The 18,100-nt window shown below is 42.9% G+C and overlaps 1 protein-coding gene across 5 annotated transcripts in view; it reads right to left on the bottom strand.

The window, feature by feature from the left end:
• Positions 1 to 18,100, bottom strand: part of THSD7A (thrombospondin type 1 domain containing 7A) — a 226,894-nt gene that overhangs the window by 124,443 nt on the left and 84,351 nt on the right. For all 5 annotated transcript variants that reach the window (XM_033166291.1, XM_033166292.1, XM_033166288.1 and 2 more), the window contains exon 2: positions 8,029 to 8,860. In XM_033166291.1, the coding sequence (XP_033022182.1) occupies positions 8,029 to 8,860 (832 nt within the window). The remainder of the gene's footprint in view (positions 1 to 8,028; positions 8,861 to 18,100) is intronic.

The raw sequence follows: 18,100 nt of genomic DNA, 5'->3' as shown, positions 1-18,100 counted from the left end.
ACAGGGCATAGCTGTACTTCATGTGGCGCTCAGTTTGGAAAGTGTAAGCTTCCTAAATTGGCTCTAGATTCCCTACCAAGAAGTAAAATGCAAACATTAACTTCCAGCCTGCTTTTAGTGGTGGATGCAGCTTTTCACTTAACGTGAATACCATGGGGTGAATTGAGACCACCATAATTGCCTAGGGAGAAATTGGAGCTGATGGCAAGTGTTGAAGATCACCATCAGGTAAAAGGCTGCAAAAATTATAGCATGTTGTAGACAGATAACCCAAGTCTGACTCTCAAAAACCAAAGTGAAACTTACAGTGCTGAGTTAGCTCAAAAGGTTCCCATTAACCAAACCATGTGCTTCAATAATATATTAATGGAAATAATGTATGAATAATACATTATTCCCATTAACCAAACTATGTGCTTCAAACCAATAAAGATACTAACATATATAATGGGAAAACCTGTATGGCAAGTCCAAACAATTTCATCCTGAGTTATGATGGATTACCATATGCAAAGGTGTCTGCATGGTGGTGAACACAGATACATATGCAAAAGGGTTAAAATGCTAATTTGAAAAGAAAAGAAAAGTCTGTCCTAATAGAATTTTCCATTACTTGGTCTGCTTTCAGATGGCTAAATAGTATTAGAAACTATACTGAGTGTTGTTCTGGAAATCCAACGTAAGGTCAAAGCAAGGGTAAGGGGTTTGCATCAACAAGTACTAGAAACTGGATAGAGGATGGCCTAAAAAAACATACTGTACTAAGAAAAGGTTTATCAAAATATGTCTTCAGGGCAACTGTCATTGAATCGTGGTCTCTTCTGTTTTGTGCTCTCCTGAAACCTATTAGGCTTCAGCTGCTTGTTTCAAAATACTGGTTTTTAGCCACGGTCAGACTGCTCTCGACAGCAAATACTCATGGGTCAGGGCTGATATTTAGTAGGGAAATACCATTTGCCACATCCACATGCAATGCCTCTCCTTCGCTCTTCTGCTGAGCACCAAGAGAAGCCAGGGAATATGTGGAAGGAGACCATACTATGGACTTTCTCTATGCCAGTGTTTATCCAGTTTCCTAGGGGCTGTTACAGCTGTATGCAGGGGCGTAGCAAGGGGGGCGGGCTGCCCCGGGTTCCATAATGGAGGGGGTGACAAATTATCATGGAACAATTTTTTGGGGGGGGGATTTTTTTTGATTTTTTTTTGTTTTTTGAAAATGCCTGCTCCGAAGGTCTTATCTTACTATACTAGTAATTATATCGCTATATTTGAAATTTCATGCATATCGGTTAATATCTTGACCCTCCTCCACCAAAATAGCTGTTCACTTGGCCGTTTTCCTATGTCATGAAGGCTGGAATTTCAGTTCAGAGAACACTTACTGTTCCCAACCCTAACCCTGTGGAAAGCCATCTAATTAGACTTTAATTTGATTTTGAGATGTTTTTAGGAGGTACTTTAATTATTGTTTGATTTTATACCAATGTTATGTATCTGATGTTAGCCACCCTGAGCCCGACTTTGGCCGGGGAGGGTGGGATATAAATAAAAGGTTGTTATTATTATTATTATTATTATTATTATTATTATTATTATTATTATTATTACTTGTTATTATTCCTTTGTAAGAAAATATGAAATAACGTAAAACCATTTTTGCGGGGGGGGGGAATCAATGGGGGGGTTGACAAGAAATTTTCCGCACCGGGTACCACCTGACCTTCCCATGCCTTGGGTGGGGAGTGACAAAAAAATTTTTGCCCCCGGGTACCAATTCACCTTGCTACGCCCCTGGCTGTATGGAGCTCTTTCTGGGTGGAATGGTGCTCGAAGCTGCTCCCACAAAAATGGCAACGAAAGACCCAGGAATTTTTAAAAAACAAAAACAAAAAAAACCTTCACTCTGTAGAGTACCCCCCTGACTTAACTGCCCCTCATTCTCAACTGTATTGCCTTTTTATGCTGGAGCTTCTTGTCATTTTACCCTTTTTCTTTTTTCGTTTTTTGCATTTCCCCCCATTACTTTTTATTCCCAGCACACTAGAACTGTTAACATTTATTTTCCCCTACTTGATTTCCCTTTTGATTACATACTGACTCCTCCATTGTTCTGGAATGAATAACGTAACTAAATTCAGCAGGGAGAACGCTGCCAACATAATCTCTGGGTACATGTCAGAAATGAAACAATTGAACGCTGAGTTGTTATTTCCAGCTTTAATATGAAATGGGGGGGGGGAATCCACCTCCTACATACAAAGAGCACAATAATTCCAGGTTAAATAAGTCAGTGTTTTTCAACCACTGTTCCGCGGCACACTAGTGTGCCGCGAGATGTTGCCTGGTGTGCCGTGGGAAAATTACTTTATATATAGTCAATATAGGCACAGAGTTAATTTTTTTAACATTTTCTAATGGTGGTGTGCCTCGTGATTTTTTTCATGAAACAAGTGTGCCTTTGCCCAAAAAAGGTTGAAAAACACTGAAATAAGTAACAGCAGCTTACACACTAGTAGTGCAAGACTGTAGACCATTAACTCTACATGGTGAGGGGGTTCCACATTCCTGAGGGCTTGGGGGTGTCATATTCTGCAGCTGTCCAGAGAAGTACTCTACGCTGTTTATTCCTTTATTGTGGGCAGCATTTCTCTGCTTTAATTCTCCTCCTTATAGTGTCCTATATAACCTGAGCATTCATAAACACGATTTTCATTTTCCATCGGAAATTATTTTGTTTCAAAAGAAAAAGGAAACAAAACAAATTACTTTTTTTTCCACTGAGTGCAGTCGACACTGCATACGTTTGGTCATTCAAGAGTATCTGTATGCTCTGAAGAAAAAGAAAAAGGAAAAAAAAATAACACAAAGTTCCATCTCTTTTGGCAGTAACCTGGTAATTTTAGTACAGGGTCCAGCGCTACCAAGCAGGGGTCATGAAGCACAGCAGTATTCCCCAGCCTGTGCTCCTTTCACAACTCATAACTGGAATCCTATACTGAAAGGTGTCCCATCTTAGAAGAAGCAAAATGGGGCTGGACAACATGGCTAGTTGTGGCATTGTCCCGAAAACCATGAGTGGAAGCCCACAAATTCTAAATTTCAGCTCTTTTCTCTGCCATAAACCTATTAGGCAAGTGGCTCAGACTCTTGATGCAAATATGAAATATGGAGATAATATTGGCCACCTTATGGGGTTGTTTACACAGATAAAAAGTCCATAAAATGCTATGAACCTTCTAAGGCATTATATAAATGCTACGTATTAAGAAATACAAGGGAGGCTCACAAAAATTTGGATTACTGCAATGCGCTCTATGTGGGGCTACCTTTGAAGGTGACCTGGAAACTACAACTAATCCAGAAAGTGGCAGCCAGATTGGTGACTGGGAGTGGCTACCGAGACCATATTACACTGGTCCTGAAAGACCTACATTGGCTCCCAGTATGTTTCTGAGCACAATTCAAAGTGTTGGTGCTGACCTTTAAAGCCCTAAATGGCCTCGGCCCAGTATACCTGAAGGAGCATCTCCACCCCCATCGTTCAGCCCGGACACTGAGGTGCAACGCCAAGGGCCTTCTGGCAGTTCCCTCCCTGTGAGAAGTGAGGTTACAGGGAACCAGGTAGAGGGCCTTCTCTGTGGAACACTCTCCCATCATATGTCAAGGAAATAAACAACTATCTGACTTTTAGAAGGCAGCTGAAGGCAGCCTTGTTTAGGGAAGTTTTTAATGTTTGAAGTTTTATTCTGATTTTAGTGTTGGGAGCCACCCAGAGTGGCTGGGGAAGCCGAGCCAGATGGGCGGGGTATAAATAATAATAAAATAATTATTATTATTATTATTATTATTATTATTATTATTATTATTTGTTACAACTGCCAGATTCAGGAGTCTTCATTCTCTCTCAATCTGTTTCTCAAAACCGGAATAAGAAAATCCACACAGGTGGCCAATTTTTGCCTTCACTCTCTGTTTAAATGGATCGCTGTGAGGTCTGTAATGAAAACAGACCGTGCCTTCAGATACTCGCCTTGTCACAGCTATTGATCAGGCTGAAATATCCCTCAAACCAATCTGGAAAAAAAGACTGAGCACCTTAATTACCACAGGCAAGGGATGAAATACATTCTAGTGCCACTTTCCGCGGTATCAGCAAATGGATATATCGCAGCAGGTCAAAGGGAATGGTTTTACAAATACGGCAGAACTGCTTCCGAGACTGGGCATTGCCATTCTTTGTTTTGCATTTCGACATTTGTATATGGAAGCTGCTTTACACTTAGCCCCTATCTCTGGTCCACCAAGCTCAATATTGGCAACAACTCTCCAGCTTCTCCAGTTCTCCAGTTCACCACCATCCCTGGAGAGAGAGGGCTTTGTTACCTGCAGCTAACTGTCTATGCTACCTGGGACTAGCCCTGCCTCTCTCTGCACTGCTCCAGAGTGTGACAGGGTGCAACATCCACACCATATATTTAAAACACTATGATGCCATTTTAAACAGCCATGGCTTCCACCAAAGAACTCCTGGGAGCTGCAGTTTGTCAAGGGTGCTGTAAGTCGTTAAGAGACTCCTATTCTCCGGGAGCTGAGAGCTGTTAGAGGAGACCATTTTGAGGCTTGTCTGCGTGTTTGTTTTGCAATCAAGCAATATATAAATTTTACGAAATAATAAATAAAATATTCCCATGCCAGAGCTATAATACCCAGATTTCTCTGAAACAAGGGATTGGTTGTTAAACTACTCTGAAAACTGTAGCTCTGGAAGGGGAATAGGAGTCTCCTAAAAACACTCAGCACCCTTAAGAAATTACAGCTCCCAGAACTCTCTGGGGGAAGCCATGAGTGTTTAAAGTGGTTTCGTAGTGCTTTAAATGTATGCTGTGAATGTGGCCTAAGTCACATTCTTCAGCAGTGCAAAGGGAGGCAGGGAACAACCACTGATGCAAAGTATGTGATTTACCAATGAACTATAAACTGTCCCGTAACCAATGAGAAAACTGGCACATCTACTTATGTACTATTTAAAAATACCCTTAAGAGAACTATGTTTGAGACACAAGCACATTACTGCCATCAGTCATTCAGTGGGAGTAGAATCATAGAATTGTAGAGTTGGGTGGGACCCCAAGGGCAATCTAGCCCAACCCTGTGAAATGCAGGAATCTCAGTATCTGACATATAAGGCCGAAACAAGAACAATTCCGGGAAAATGCTGGCCCTTTTAAATCTGCTGGATTTGCATTGGCATTCATAGAACCATATGAATGCTGCTTCAAAACAAAACTTTGCCAGGTGCTTCTATGAATGAACTACTGCTTCGTTCCTATGCATTAGTTTGCAGAGTCTTCTTGTGACCTGTTATCTTTCAGGTAATGTGGGTTGGTATGCCCTGAAAGCTACAGCTTCACTAGATTTTAAGAAACCGTCTCAGTGGTAGAACATCTGCTTTGCATGCAGAAGGTCCCTGGTTCAATTGCTACCATCTCCAGGTAGGATTAGGAATGCCCCGTTTGAGAGAGCTGTTGCCACTCAACGTCAACAGTACGGAGCTAGATGGACCAATGGTGGGACTTGGAAGTATAAGGCAGCTTCCTATGTTCCTACACTACTGTTCTGTGTCTCTGGTCGCACTCTTACACATAATCTAGGTAAACATAACTCACGATGCAACTTCATTCCTGCTGTGCCATGCCCTATTTCCACTGCAGACAGCCAGTGATATGAGGCGAGGGGAGGCACTGCACAGAACAATTGTGCCACGTCACACATAGTGTTTATCTAAAGAAGAAAGAGAGAAACCAAGAGCAACAGCAACCCCATGTCTCTCAGAACATCTGGTTGAGTCCTCTGTGGCTGGGTGGTTCTGGTTCAGAGCAGTGACAGCATAAAGACATGGATGTTCCTTGAGCCCTGCGAACCTTTTATCAAGGGAGGCTTGTGAAAGAAAGCCCATTTGTACTTCCTCCGTGACAAGTGTCACAACAATGGCAAGGAGATGAGCATGAGTAATTTATTTTGACCGTTTCATAATGTATATTGTTTCCAAGCCTCTCTTGGAACAATAGAGCATAGTGGATTGTTGTAAGAGAACAGCAAAACCTCTGTTACGCATTTCCAGTTCGAGAACTGACTGAATGGCCACTTTAAAAATGTTTTCCAGTGGCGCTCGATGCAAGTTAAATCAGTACAAAAGAATACCAAGTAGAGCAAAATAAAAAAGGGGGGCAAGGATGCAATCTTTCAACATGCTGAGCACAAGAGTGCAGACTAAAATTTAAGGCTGCGGTTTTAAACCCTACTAATCAGATGTTCAATTGAACACTGTGTTATCTCCAATCAACTGTGGGTAAGATTGATGGGTAAGCATTACAGTAAAAAGGAAAATGGGGCATGTAAGTATATAGATCTCCACATCAAGTTCATGGGGCATTCATTTGAACATGAACGCCTATTCAAACTTAGCATGTAAAATCTTATCCAGATAACTGAAATTCTGATCTCACAGGAACCCTGGGGTTTTTTTCCATTTATAATTGAAGGTTTCGCATATCCCCATTTGAAAATATATCTTCGGGAGAAGAAATGGCTAAGGAGTAAACCCTACACAAATCCAGAGGGGAGTCACTAAGACAGTTGGATGGTGCATTGTATGCCTCCTTTTGGCAACTCCTGCAGCCAAGCCGATTCCAAATATATTGCTATGCTTTCCTATGGACCACATCAGTGAGGCCGAGAGGAGGGTCTTGACATCTGGGCAGCCCAGGACCTCCATACTGACTGCCCAGGTTTGCACCCTGGAGAGGTCATTTCGGTGCTGCTAACACACCAAAAGCAACACAGGCAACAGCAGTTATGAGTTATCGGTCTCTGCAGCCACAGCAGGTGCTGCGATTCCCCAGCGGTTTGACTTCACCACCAGAGGCAAACTCCATTATTTCTCGAGACAGATGAATGCTGCCAACAACAACAACAACAACCAACAACAATTTCCTTGCTCAAATTAGTAATGGAAAACAAAACTCTACCTTATTCACAAAAGTTAACTGAATGTATACCCAAACACACTATAAAGAAAAGGGAGTGCAAAATTGGAAGAGACGATACTGAGAATTTTCTGCCCAGGTTTTGCACCTGTACTTTCAAGAATTCTAAGTGCAACTTATTTTTTCACTCCCAATCATAGGAGCAAAACAAAGGCAGCAGGGGAGGGGGGGGTGATATGTATATATCAAAGTGCAACTTGTATGCTTTATTGCATAGTGAACATGGCTGCTGGGTCCAACATTTCAACTCTCACAGGCCTCTATTCATTCTGCAATAAAAGGCATGAAGGACACTTTTATTTACGTAGTTCACCATCTCTCTACCTTGCTGTGCAGATCTGTCTAGGGAATTTGGTCATGTTGAGTTTGGATGATGGCCTTCCAAAACTATTTCCTCTTTAAGATCTGTAATTTGTATATCCGCTCTTAAATGGCATTTCAAAACACTGCTACTTCTACTGAAGTGATTAGTCCGTTGTCCTATAGGCTACAATGATTTACGGGTTTCGTTTGCACAGCATTCCACTGGCATTGTGAATCCTGGTCACTATCTTTCTAATCTAAACCCTGGACACCAAATAAAATGTGCAACAAGAGCCATACTTTAAATCGAGTAAAGGTTGAAGGGACAGCAACACTGGTTTACCCACTAGCGTTCTCCCACAGGTACTCACCCCCCAATTTCCCCTCTATCCACTCCCATTGGCCTTGATTCATGCATGGGAGGTTGCCAACAAGCTTTAAAAGGGGAGAACTTTAAAAAGAGATACACACAACCCCCCCCCCCCGATTTGCGCAACAGTTGCATCCATGGCCCCTGTGCGCATCAGCGGAGCCCACATAAGCCTGCACTCACCCTGTTACGCCCCACCCCACCCCCCATCCTGCCCTATCCCAGGTCCAAAATGACCCATGTGTCGATGGAACACACTCAAAATGCTCGCTGCCTGTAGAGGATTAAGTTAAGGAAAAACAGGGTTACCTCAAGGCAACAGTCTTCCCGTTCCTGTGAGTGCACATCACCAGCCTTGTCTGGTATCCAATCTGTATGTCCCAATATTTGTTCTCTTGTCTGTTTTGTCTGTTACGGTTCCTTTTCTTCTTCAGAAGCTCACGGGCTTCCGGGTCCCTTATAGCTTTCTCCTTGTCCTTTTCCTTTTCTTTGTTCTTCCCTCGTTTCCTCGCTTGCCTTATGTGGCGTGTGTGGGGCACCGAGCAGGAACTCCAGGGCCCCACATTCAGGCTGTACATGCTTTCCTCAGCGCTGCATGGAGACGAGTTGCAAACCTGGAACTCAGTCAGGTTAGCACAGGCAGAGCCTCCGTATTGGGGCGGGGCAACAATGTGGCGGACGCGATGCATCAGCCCTTTGCCACAGGTCTTGGAGCACTCTGACCAAGCCGAGAATTCGGACACGATGCAGTCCTGCCGGCAAGGGATGAGGCATCCCTGTTCTAGCTGAGGCTTTGGCTCAAAGTACTCACATATAGTGTCCTCGGCAACAACGCCATTTGATTTCTGGACACAGGTGATGTGTCTCCTCTGAATCCCTTCTTCCCCTCGGACGCACTCCGCGGGTTTTTCGACACTCCTTGAAAGAACTGGCTGGCACGGATTCCAGTCGCCCAGCTGCCAGTCGTATAGCTCCTTGTGCCGGTCACAAACCCGGAAGCAGTTCTGCTGGTTGTCCGGCCTCTCTGCCTGCCTGCAGTTTGTGACCAGCGTGGTCCATCCTTCCACGTGGGCGCACCAGACCGCTCGAGTTTGGATGCCTCCTGGGCCACATTCATCTCCCATGCACCTGCCCCATGGACCTGGGAAAACAAAGAGAGGAGTGGAGATTGAAATATTTGGCATTCCAACTGCTGTTTCCTCATTAAGACGCAAGTAGGAAGACGGCCAAGTTAAGGTTCAATATATGCCAGACTCTCTAAATCGTTAAAATTAATGAGGGATAGCTGTTTGCATCACTTTACACACCATGCAGACTATGGAAAAGCACACAACAATAGTTCTTGTGCCACTTTTTTCTCATCTTTCCACAGATTGGGAATGCATTTGGATTTTGTTTCATGGAGTACAAATATCTGAACTCCTGGCATTCCTCTGAGAGAGGTCATGTTATCAAAATTTAAAGAATTAACATGGCCTTAGTGATTTCTTCTCTCATGTTACATGTGGAATTTTGCATACGTTTCCTATTAAGTTCTCCCTCCTTTAGAGATCTACCCAGTGTTAGAAAATGGTATAAAGCACTATTCTGATCTGAGAAGTGAACCATGTGATACGCATATTTTGGGTGTGATGGGAGGCAACTGCCCATGTCTTAAACACGGAGAAGAACACATCAACAATGACCATCAATGACCATAAAGCATTGCCACATTGCTGATAACTCCGCAACCCAGAACCCCACTAACAGGAGTTGCATAAACAAACCTAATGTGGAAAATCACAAAACTAACATTATGCAGGGGTGGGGGGCAATGTAACTTTGCCGCAAATTGCCTAAATTAAACACACAGCAGAAATGCAAAATGTCATTGTTGGATGATGCATCAACAATTAGACTTATGGTCTTTAAGTAGGATACTTTTGCAACTGAACAAAAACAGTCACTGGCCGCTTTCTTCCTCCTTTCTGCCTTTGCTGGGTAAGAATCAAATGGTGGGGCCAGTAAGCTTGCGTGAGAGAAGTTAATTCCAAATCAACTCTAGCATCAGTTGCTTCTGACATGATTCAGATCCTCCCTAGGTTACTCTTAGCCAGCAGCAAGCGGCTGCTGCCCCTGCCTATGTGTTTAGTTTCAGAGTGGCTGAAGACAAGTAACTGAGTAGGCCTGCTTATCAGTCTGCAACCACTTCGGACTTGGGCACAGCAGAAGTCCAAGCTGGAGTTGCTCTTTTTGTCTTAGTCCTGTCCCATTTTGTAGATACTACATTACATCTCCATGGAGTCTTTAAGATACTGTCAAAAGAAAAGAAATTTAGTTTCATAGCATCCAGAAAGGATGCAGAAGCTTTAGTGAGGGGCTTACCCAAATGTTTCTTCCAGTTTCTCTTTCCCCTGTGAACTTAAGCATTTCATTAACTTCTGAAGCTTTAGAGACAGTTTGCAGCAGGGAGATAGATGGTTGAAGCTTTTCCAAATGTTGTCATAGCATTCTTTTTATCTCAATCTGGCCTTTTCAACTTGTGAAGGCAAAAGAGCAACCTCCAAATTATTTATTTTAAGAAATAAATTACCATCAACAATCCTGCAGTCAAGACTGTCATCTGTTCTCTCTACAGAGAGATAGCACGTGAGAAATTCCTATTCGTAATCTCACATCTGAATTAGCTGCCAGTAAAAGTTGGGGAGCATAAGACGAGATAGCATTTACAACAATCCTGATACAGTTTTTCAACTGCATGTAAATGTTTTCTTTAAACTTGTTATTTGGTGTTTACATTAATTGACATTAAAAAAAGATTCCCATATGCAGAAGCCAGAAGGACTGAAGGAAAGCTATACAACACAAGTGAAGGCTATATAATTTTTTTTCTCCTTTCAATTTTACAAATGTAAATTCTTCACATACTGCTCCTGATGCCAAATATAGATAGGCCTTTACAGGATTATGTACGTATGGTTTGGGGGTAACTTTTGTTTTTAACACCCGGGGAGGTGTGATATTGACACATGGTAAAGTGAAAAGGAAGGTGAATCTCAAGCAAGATTTCAGCCCATTGGTCCCCCAAAGCCTTAAAATGGGAAGAGTCAGCAATATGGAGTCTAAAATATTGCATATCCTGCCTTAATTAGATGCTACGGGGCAGGAGGGGGAAAGAGATGTAAACCCATGGCTAAGGTTGACTGCTCTAATCGGTATTCAGCAGAGTCGAAAATGTTGTTATTACTACAATTTCATTCTTATATACCTGCCAGTCGAAAGATTTCTCTTCGCACATCAGATGAAGTTAACTTCAGTCCAAAAAGCTTATGCCATAGAGAATGTGTTAAGTCTTTAAGGCGACACAAGACGTTTCCATTGGTTTTGCTGCAAGTGACTTAAAGCGGCTGGCTCTGGACACTTCTACAAGATGATCTTGCTGAATTTGCCTAGCTTTTAAGGAGGTGTACTGTAGATATGGAAGAGGTGTGATTGCACATGCTTAAGTGTAAAAGGACCAAGCTGTGCATCACTAAAACTCATGAAAGAAAAGGAGAATTTGTGGTTGAGAATTTGGCTGAGAATGGAGAAGGGGATACACTGAAGGGGGAGAGAAGGGAAAGGAGAAGGTCTCAAGGTGGGCAAGGGACTGTTAGCATGTAGTGCAGAGGTATGGAAGCTTTTTCAGTCTGTGAGCCCCATTGTGGGTTACCTTCCAGCAGCTACTTGTCAGTGGTAGTAAGTGGGGTCAAAGACAAAAATGGTCAGAACAATGGGTGTCACTCTTACACTTCCACAGTAGGTTGTATCCTACTTTCTACACATATGAGCAAGAGGCATTACCAATCACACATTCCAGCAGGAAAAAGCACTCAATGAGTGTGCAAAGAAGGACTGGGAGACAGCATGGCTCCTGGAAAATAAGCCCTGGAAGGGCACATTTGGCTACTGGCACTGAGGTTCCCCAACCATGCTGTAGTGGAATGGGCTGGAGGGGAATGAATGACTGGACATGAATGCATGGTCACAGGGGGAAAATGGGAGCTGGACAACAAGAGGCAAAGGGCAATATAAAGAAAGAGGTAGTGGGGCAGAGGATGTGGGGCAGCAGGAGGGGAGTGAAAAGCACATGCAACCCACTGTCCTGCGTTACAAGTGGTCCATTGTCCTGAAGAATTTATATTTGCAATGTAAGCTACTCTATGGCCATGCCTTAGATTGGCTGTCCATCACTTCAGGGGAGCTTACAGAAGCATAGATGCGTCCCTCTTTACATGTAAAAGGGATTACCCCCAAGTTTGTGTTTTTGTAGGTACCAGCAACAATTCTCAGACTCTGCAGTCTGGTGGCCTAGTGCAACTTGGGGCAATGATTAATTAGACCAAATTAATCCATGGATCTCTAATTAATTAAATCAAAGGGAATGGTAGGAAGTTTTGTTTTGTTTTTGCTCTGGCACTCAAGGGTAAGGGCATGACTTTGAGTTTACTGCTATCAGTTCAACGAAGCATTCAGGCAACAATTAAGTTTGCAACAACAACAAAACTAGGCAGTGAGGGGAAGGAAATTACCTGCAGAATGTGCCAGGCACATGTTCCCGTTGTCAAAACACTAGAATTTGCTGTGCATCCTGAATTCGTAAAAAACAATCATCACACAGATTTTAAATGGGACTACTTGGATGAATAACGAAGCAGGATTTGCAAAGGCCTTGAAGTGTTTCCAAATAACATTTCGACTGACTGTTAGTCATTGAAGCAATGCCATCTCAGATCCTGCTTCTGGCTACATGTAAAGGAGACAGTATTACTGTTACATATTCATAACATTAAGCCTAGTTAGGAAGTTTCTAGTAGAATTATTTTAGATGAAAATGGCAGGATTCGTTGGCAGAAACAATTTTCACCACCCAAAGACTTCATTGCTTGTGCTTGAAGTATGTTCTCAGGTTTGCATGGATTTCTATCTTCTACACCATCAACACGCTCCTAAAACTACTAGATAAGAGCTTTCCAATATTTCAGATAGCAGTCTTTCTCAAGCCTACCTGGATTTGTCAGGGATTAAACCTAGGATCTTCTGCATGTAACGCAGATGTTCTACCATCCATAAAGTTACAGCTCCTTTCCCCACCTCTTTGTTCAAGGCTAGATTTGGTATTTTGGACTAGAAGGAAATCCATGATAGCCTACAATGAACTCCACTTACCCAGTCAGACTATATTCTTGTCCCCTCCTTCTCTTTGGCCCTTGCCATACTTCACTGTGCTTCAGATAGGTCTGCAGTTTATGAGAAGGTTCCAAAGCTATATAGCAGCTGTGAATGGACCCATTTTCCCCCAAGATACACACAAATGTTCTGCCGCCTCTAGGGTGCCAGCCTACCTTGAAAAACTCTAGTTTAACCATCTGTTCTCAAGCCAGCGTATCTGAAATACTACTGCAACTATCTTTCAAAGCTTGAACAATAATTGCAAGGACTTTTAACTCATTCACAGAATGTGTGGGCTGGAGGTAGGGATGTGCATCATGGCGACTGTTCCTGAAACTGTCAACAAAATATGCACACAGTTGCAGAGATGGACAAATATGTCAATTTCACTGTCTCTTAGCTTCTCATTTTTCCGATCTTAGATTCAATTTGCCCAATCACCATATACATTTCCGTTTCTGAGAAACAAAGTTTACATGGAAATGTACATGCACTTTCATTTAATATTTTTCCTAATATACACATTTGCATGTAATCTTGCCTAGCATATATGCATTTCTGCATTCACTTACTATGATGCATTCTTGCACATTATTTTAGTGTGTGTATCTGTGTGTGCACTTTTCACTAACAAAAGCGTTTTGCACACTTTATTTGGGGGGAGAACTGCATCACAAAATGTGGAAAAGTACGGATTTCAAAGGAAAGCTGTGTTCCAGCTTGTATATTGGTTTGGGGAGTGCAAATTTGATAGTTTTGAGTTCAGATGAATTGCATGCGTACAGATTATTGATGTACAGCTGAATATCCTGGCCAAGTTCCTCCTCAGGCAAAGGCTCTTTTCAGAACTTAGGCTAAACACATGGAGGAAGGGATAGGGGAAAGAGAATAGAGACTGCAATCTTGCTGCCCACTCCTTCCATTCATTCTACCCATTATTGTCACTCAGTTGGGGCTATAGAAGGACACAAATTACAATCACGAGCTTCTTTAGTGAGATGTGCACTGAAGGACATGTCCCCAAACTGATTTAAAAACAACAACCGCAGCACTACTTTCATATTGCCGGAGAACAGATGTGCCATTTTCCCAGCCAAGCCTACACAGCACATGCACCGCACGTTGTGATACAGGCAGCAGCCTTTATTCCGCCACCAGCTCTTGCATTATATATAAAAAAGCATTCACTGGTCTTCAATAGCTGTGTGGGAAGAGGACTGACACAGATTTTATAACACAATCTCCGAGTGCAGATTATTAATAGAATATGGCACTTTTAGACTCTGCGCTCTGTGTTGCAGAGGATTTGAAGCTAAAAAAACAACAACACTTCAACCCCACAGAATGCACTACAGAAGAAAAAGACACTGGGTAGTCAAACATTTTGCTCGCAGACTTTAAAACCTTGAGCATTACATCCTTGATAGCAATGCCAGCTGGCAGAGACAGATTCAGCACATGAAAAACCCCTGTGTGTTTTTGGCAGATTAAAGTTTGAATTAGGGTTTCCAAGGTTTAGCTAGATAGCCAGCAAAATAAATGTATGTTTTAAGCGCAAATACATTTCAGCAAGATTACCCTAGTTTATCTCTGAACAACCTCCCACAAATGACATGACTGTTGCCTGTATGCGTTTTGTTCCAACGGTATTTACATCGCAGGCGAGCGTAGGGTGGCAACGTGTGGAGTTTTACCGAGGAACACCGCCCGCATTTGGAGAGGAGGAGACAGAAATGCATAAAATCACCATGCAATGCAACGTTATCGCAGCCAAACGCAAAGCAAGCTCTTCTACCTGCAAGTCTCTGTCTTATCACATTACCACACCTTGCATATACTGTGTGTGTCCAATTAAGCAGACCTCCTTTTTTACAGACCAGGCCGCTGCTGGCCTACTCTAGATGAAGCATTACTTGCTTTTGTGTGACAAGAGTCTTGAAGCAATCCCACATTCAAAAGAGACTGCAGCATATCGAACGGTTCTTGATAGCCTAAAACATGTCAGCCCCTGCCTCCCCCCTCCACCCCCACCTCCCCACAAACCAATCTATTCCTGCAACTGCAAACGGTAAGCAAATAGAATTACATTATTGCGGCATGACACAGGACCCGAAGCAATGTAAATGAGAAAAAGTGCTTTCAAGTGTAGAACTGGAAAAGGTGATAAATGACAGCATAAATTTAGCCGTATCTTATAGCTCTGATGGCACTTTACGCTTAAGCAAGGGGTTTAAACATGTCCATAAAACATGCTACAAACAGAGCACGTTAAGAACCTGGAAGGTTTTTATAAAGTATTTTACTGTCCAATCTGATGAGTTGCTGAGCTGAGGCAGGAGCTTATTAAGTGCTGGAGAGAGGAAACTCTTTAACACAGCAGGGGGAGAGAAGGAAACTTCAAGGGAAGAAGGGCCAGAGCGGTGGAAAGTTGCAGAAGTATAAGAATGGAATTCTGCAGCTTTGAAAATGAAGCATTGCATTTCCACACACATTTATTTCCCTATGGTGAGTGACACTGCAGAGGCAGCCACAGCTAACTTCAAACTTTTTTCTTTTTTCTCCTCCTGGGAAAATTAGCAATCTGCCACTTTGGATAAGAAAAGCAGGCAAGGGAGAAAAGAACCAACAACAACATGGGGCCCTATGGTGGCAATGGGACATTGGTACAACAACTTTGCTGAAGGCAAGCAGATCTGAGTCTGGTCAATGCCAGTATGAGCCTGCAAGCATGCCCTCCTGAGTTCCATCAGAAAGGCAAAGTATACAGGCACTGAGGATGCGGTGAGGGCCATCAGCTTCGATGGCTTTAAAAGCAGATTAGATGGATTTGTGGGATATAAGGCAATCAATGGCTACCAGTCACAATGGCTGTGTATTAAAGGTAAAGGGACCCCTGACCATTAGGTCCAGTCGCGGACAACTCTGGGGTTGCGGTGCTCATCTCGCTTTACTGGCCGAGGGAGCCGGAGTACAGCTTCCAGGTCATGTGGCCAGCATGACTAAGCCGCTTCTGGCGAACCAGAGCAGCAAACGGAAATGCCGTTTACCTTCCCGCCAGAGCGGTACCTATTTATCTACTAGCATTGGCATGCTTTTGAACTGCTATGTTGGCAGGAGCAGGGACCGAGCAACGGGAGCTCACCCCCGTCGCGGGGATTCGAACCGCTGACCTTCTGGTCGGCAAGCCCTAGGCTTTGTGGTTTAACCCACAGTACCACCCGTGTCCCTCAGCTGTGTATTACCTCCACAGTAAAAGAGAAGGCAACGTAAGAGAGGCACCTGCCTCTGGAGGAACAAGAGAGTCCTGTTACCCTCACGTCCCACTTGTGAGCTTCCCTTGGGCATCTGGTTGGCCACTGCTAGAAAACAGAGATAAAGCTTTGGCCTGATCTTGCAGAGATCTAGAGGGGGAAAGAGTAGGGGTGTATATAGTTGGGAGCTGTAATAACTCACTCTTTATGAACCTGCTGCCTTGAATGTGTGTGCAAATCATCTTCTGAAGCGAAGCTGCTGTAGCTGCTTATGGGAATAACATAGAGATCTAACCTTCTCTAGCTTATTGCACAATAAACGGTTCCTCAGGGAGTACTGCTTCAGACTGCAGGCTGAAGGCTGCATAACAGAATGCTTTCCTGCTACTATTAAATAATTCCTCTACACATAGAAAACTAGCAGGTCAGGAACAAAGTGAGGCTAAAACCTTTCTCCCTGTCACCCAGTGTCATACATCTAGGGAACTTATAATACAGAAAAGCATTCAAAAATGAAAACTTCCATCTACTTGAGTGGTCCATTCCATGCAAGATTTTCTATATGATGTGTTGATGGTGGGTCGTTGTTGCTGTCTTTATTTTTAAAAGGAGCCTCTTAAAACTGGATAATATATCATTTCTATAGGCATGGACAACCAAATGAGTACACACTGAGGTGTGTGGAGAACATAACAGAATAAATATAATTAAGTCTGATCTATTCGTTCCAAAAGAACAGTAACAGGGAAATGTGTTAGTTTCGAAAGATCTTTGTGCTTTATATTTTACTATCCTGTCTGATTCTGAGGATAAGCAAACTAATGTGGAAGTGATAGTATTTTGCTGCACGATGGGTCTGCAAGCTTGGTAGATGTATAAAGCTCTTTACATGCGAGGAGGAGATAAAAAGGATTTGGCAGATTATGAATTAACCTCAGATGTAGAATAACTCAAAAATATTACTTATGAAAAGCTTTTTATTTTAATCACAAGCAAAGACAATGCTGATGCATACTGTATGCAACTGATTTAAAGCTTAAAGCCCTGAAGTATTAATGTGGGGTAAAGCAGGGGTGGTCCTTCCAGATGTGCCTATACCAGATGGGCTACAATTCCCATTGGCCCCACCAAGCATGGCCAGTAATCAGGAATGATGGGAATTGTAGTCCAGCAATGTCCGGAGGTGGCCACACATTAGCCACCCCTGGAGAAAAGGAAGTAACGCAAACTGCCTTGTACTGCTTACTTACCTAGTGAGTCAAAACAAAATAAAAAAATCAGAAGAAGTGTGCATGCACACGAAAGCTCATACCAATAACAAACTTAGTTGGTCTCTAAGGTGCTACTGGAAGGAATTTTTTTATTTTTTATTTTTATTTTGTTTTGACTATGGGAGACCAACACGGCTACCTACCTTACCTAGTAAGTAATTGGGATCCCATTGAATTCCGTGCTTCTGAACAGACATATATAGAACTGGGCTGCATGCAATTCACAGTCAGAAATAGGAAACTAACATTGACACAAGTCCTATGTAGATATAACTGACATTTAAAGAAGAAGAAGAAGAAGAAGAAGAAGAAGAAGAAGAAGAAGAAGAAGAAGAAGAAGAAGAATTTTATTATTTATACCCTGCCCAACTGGCTGGGTTTCTCCAGCCACTCTGGGCGGCTCCAACATATATAAAAACATAACAAAACATCAGACATTAAAAACTTCACAATACAGGGCTGCCTTCAGATGTCTTCTAAAAGTTGTGCAGTTCTTCATCTCCTTGCCATCTGATGGGAGGGTATTCCACGAGGAGGGCCCCACTGCTGAGAAGGCCCTCTGCCTGGTTCCTTCCCTGTGACCTCCTGTCTTGCAGTGAGGGAACTGCTTCTCACACCAATCTTGAGTTCTCACACACTCACAGTTATCTCTGTGCCATGAGAAGCAGC

Source organism: Lacerta agilis, chromosome 12 (assembly GCF_009819535.1).
Source record: "Lacerta agilis isolate rLacAgi1 chromosome 12, rLacAgi1.pri, whole genome shotgun sequence".
In the NCBI taxonomy this organism is placed as follows: domain Eukaryota; kingdom Metazoa; phylum Chordata; class Lepidosauria; order Squamata; family Lacertidae; genus Lacerta; species Lacerta agilis.
Note: the sequence above shows the minus strand (reverse complement) of the source record. Positions and strands in the feature narration are given on the sequence as shown.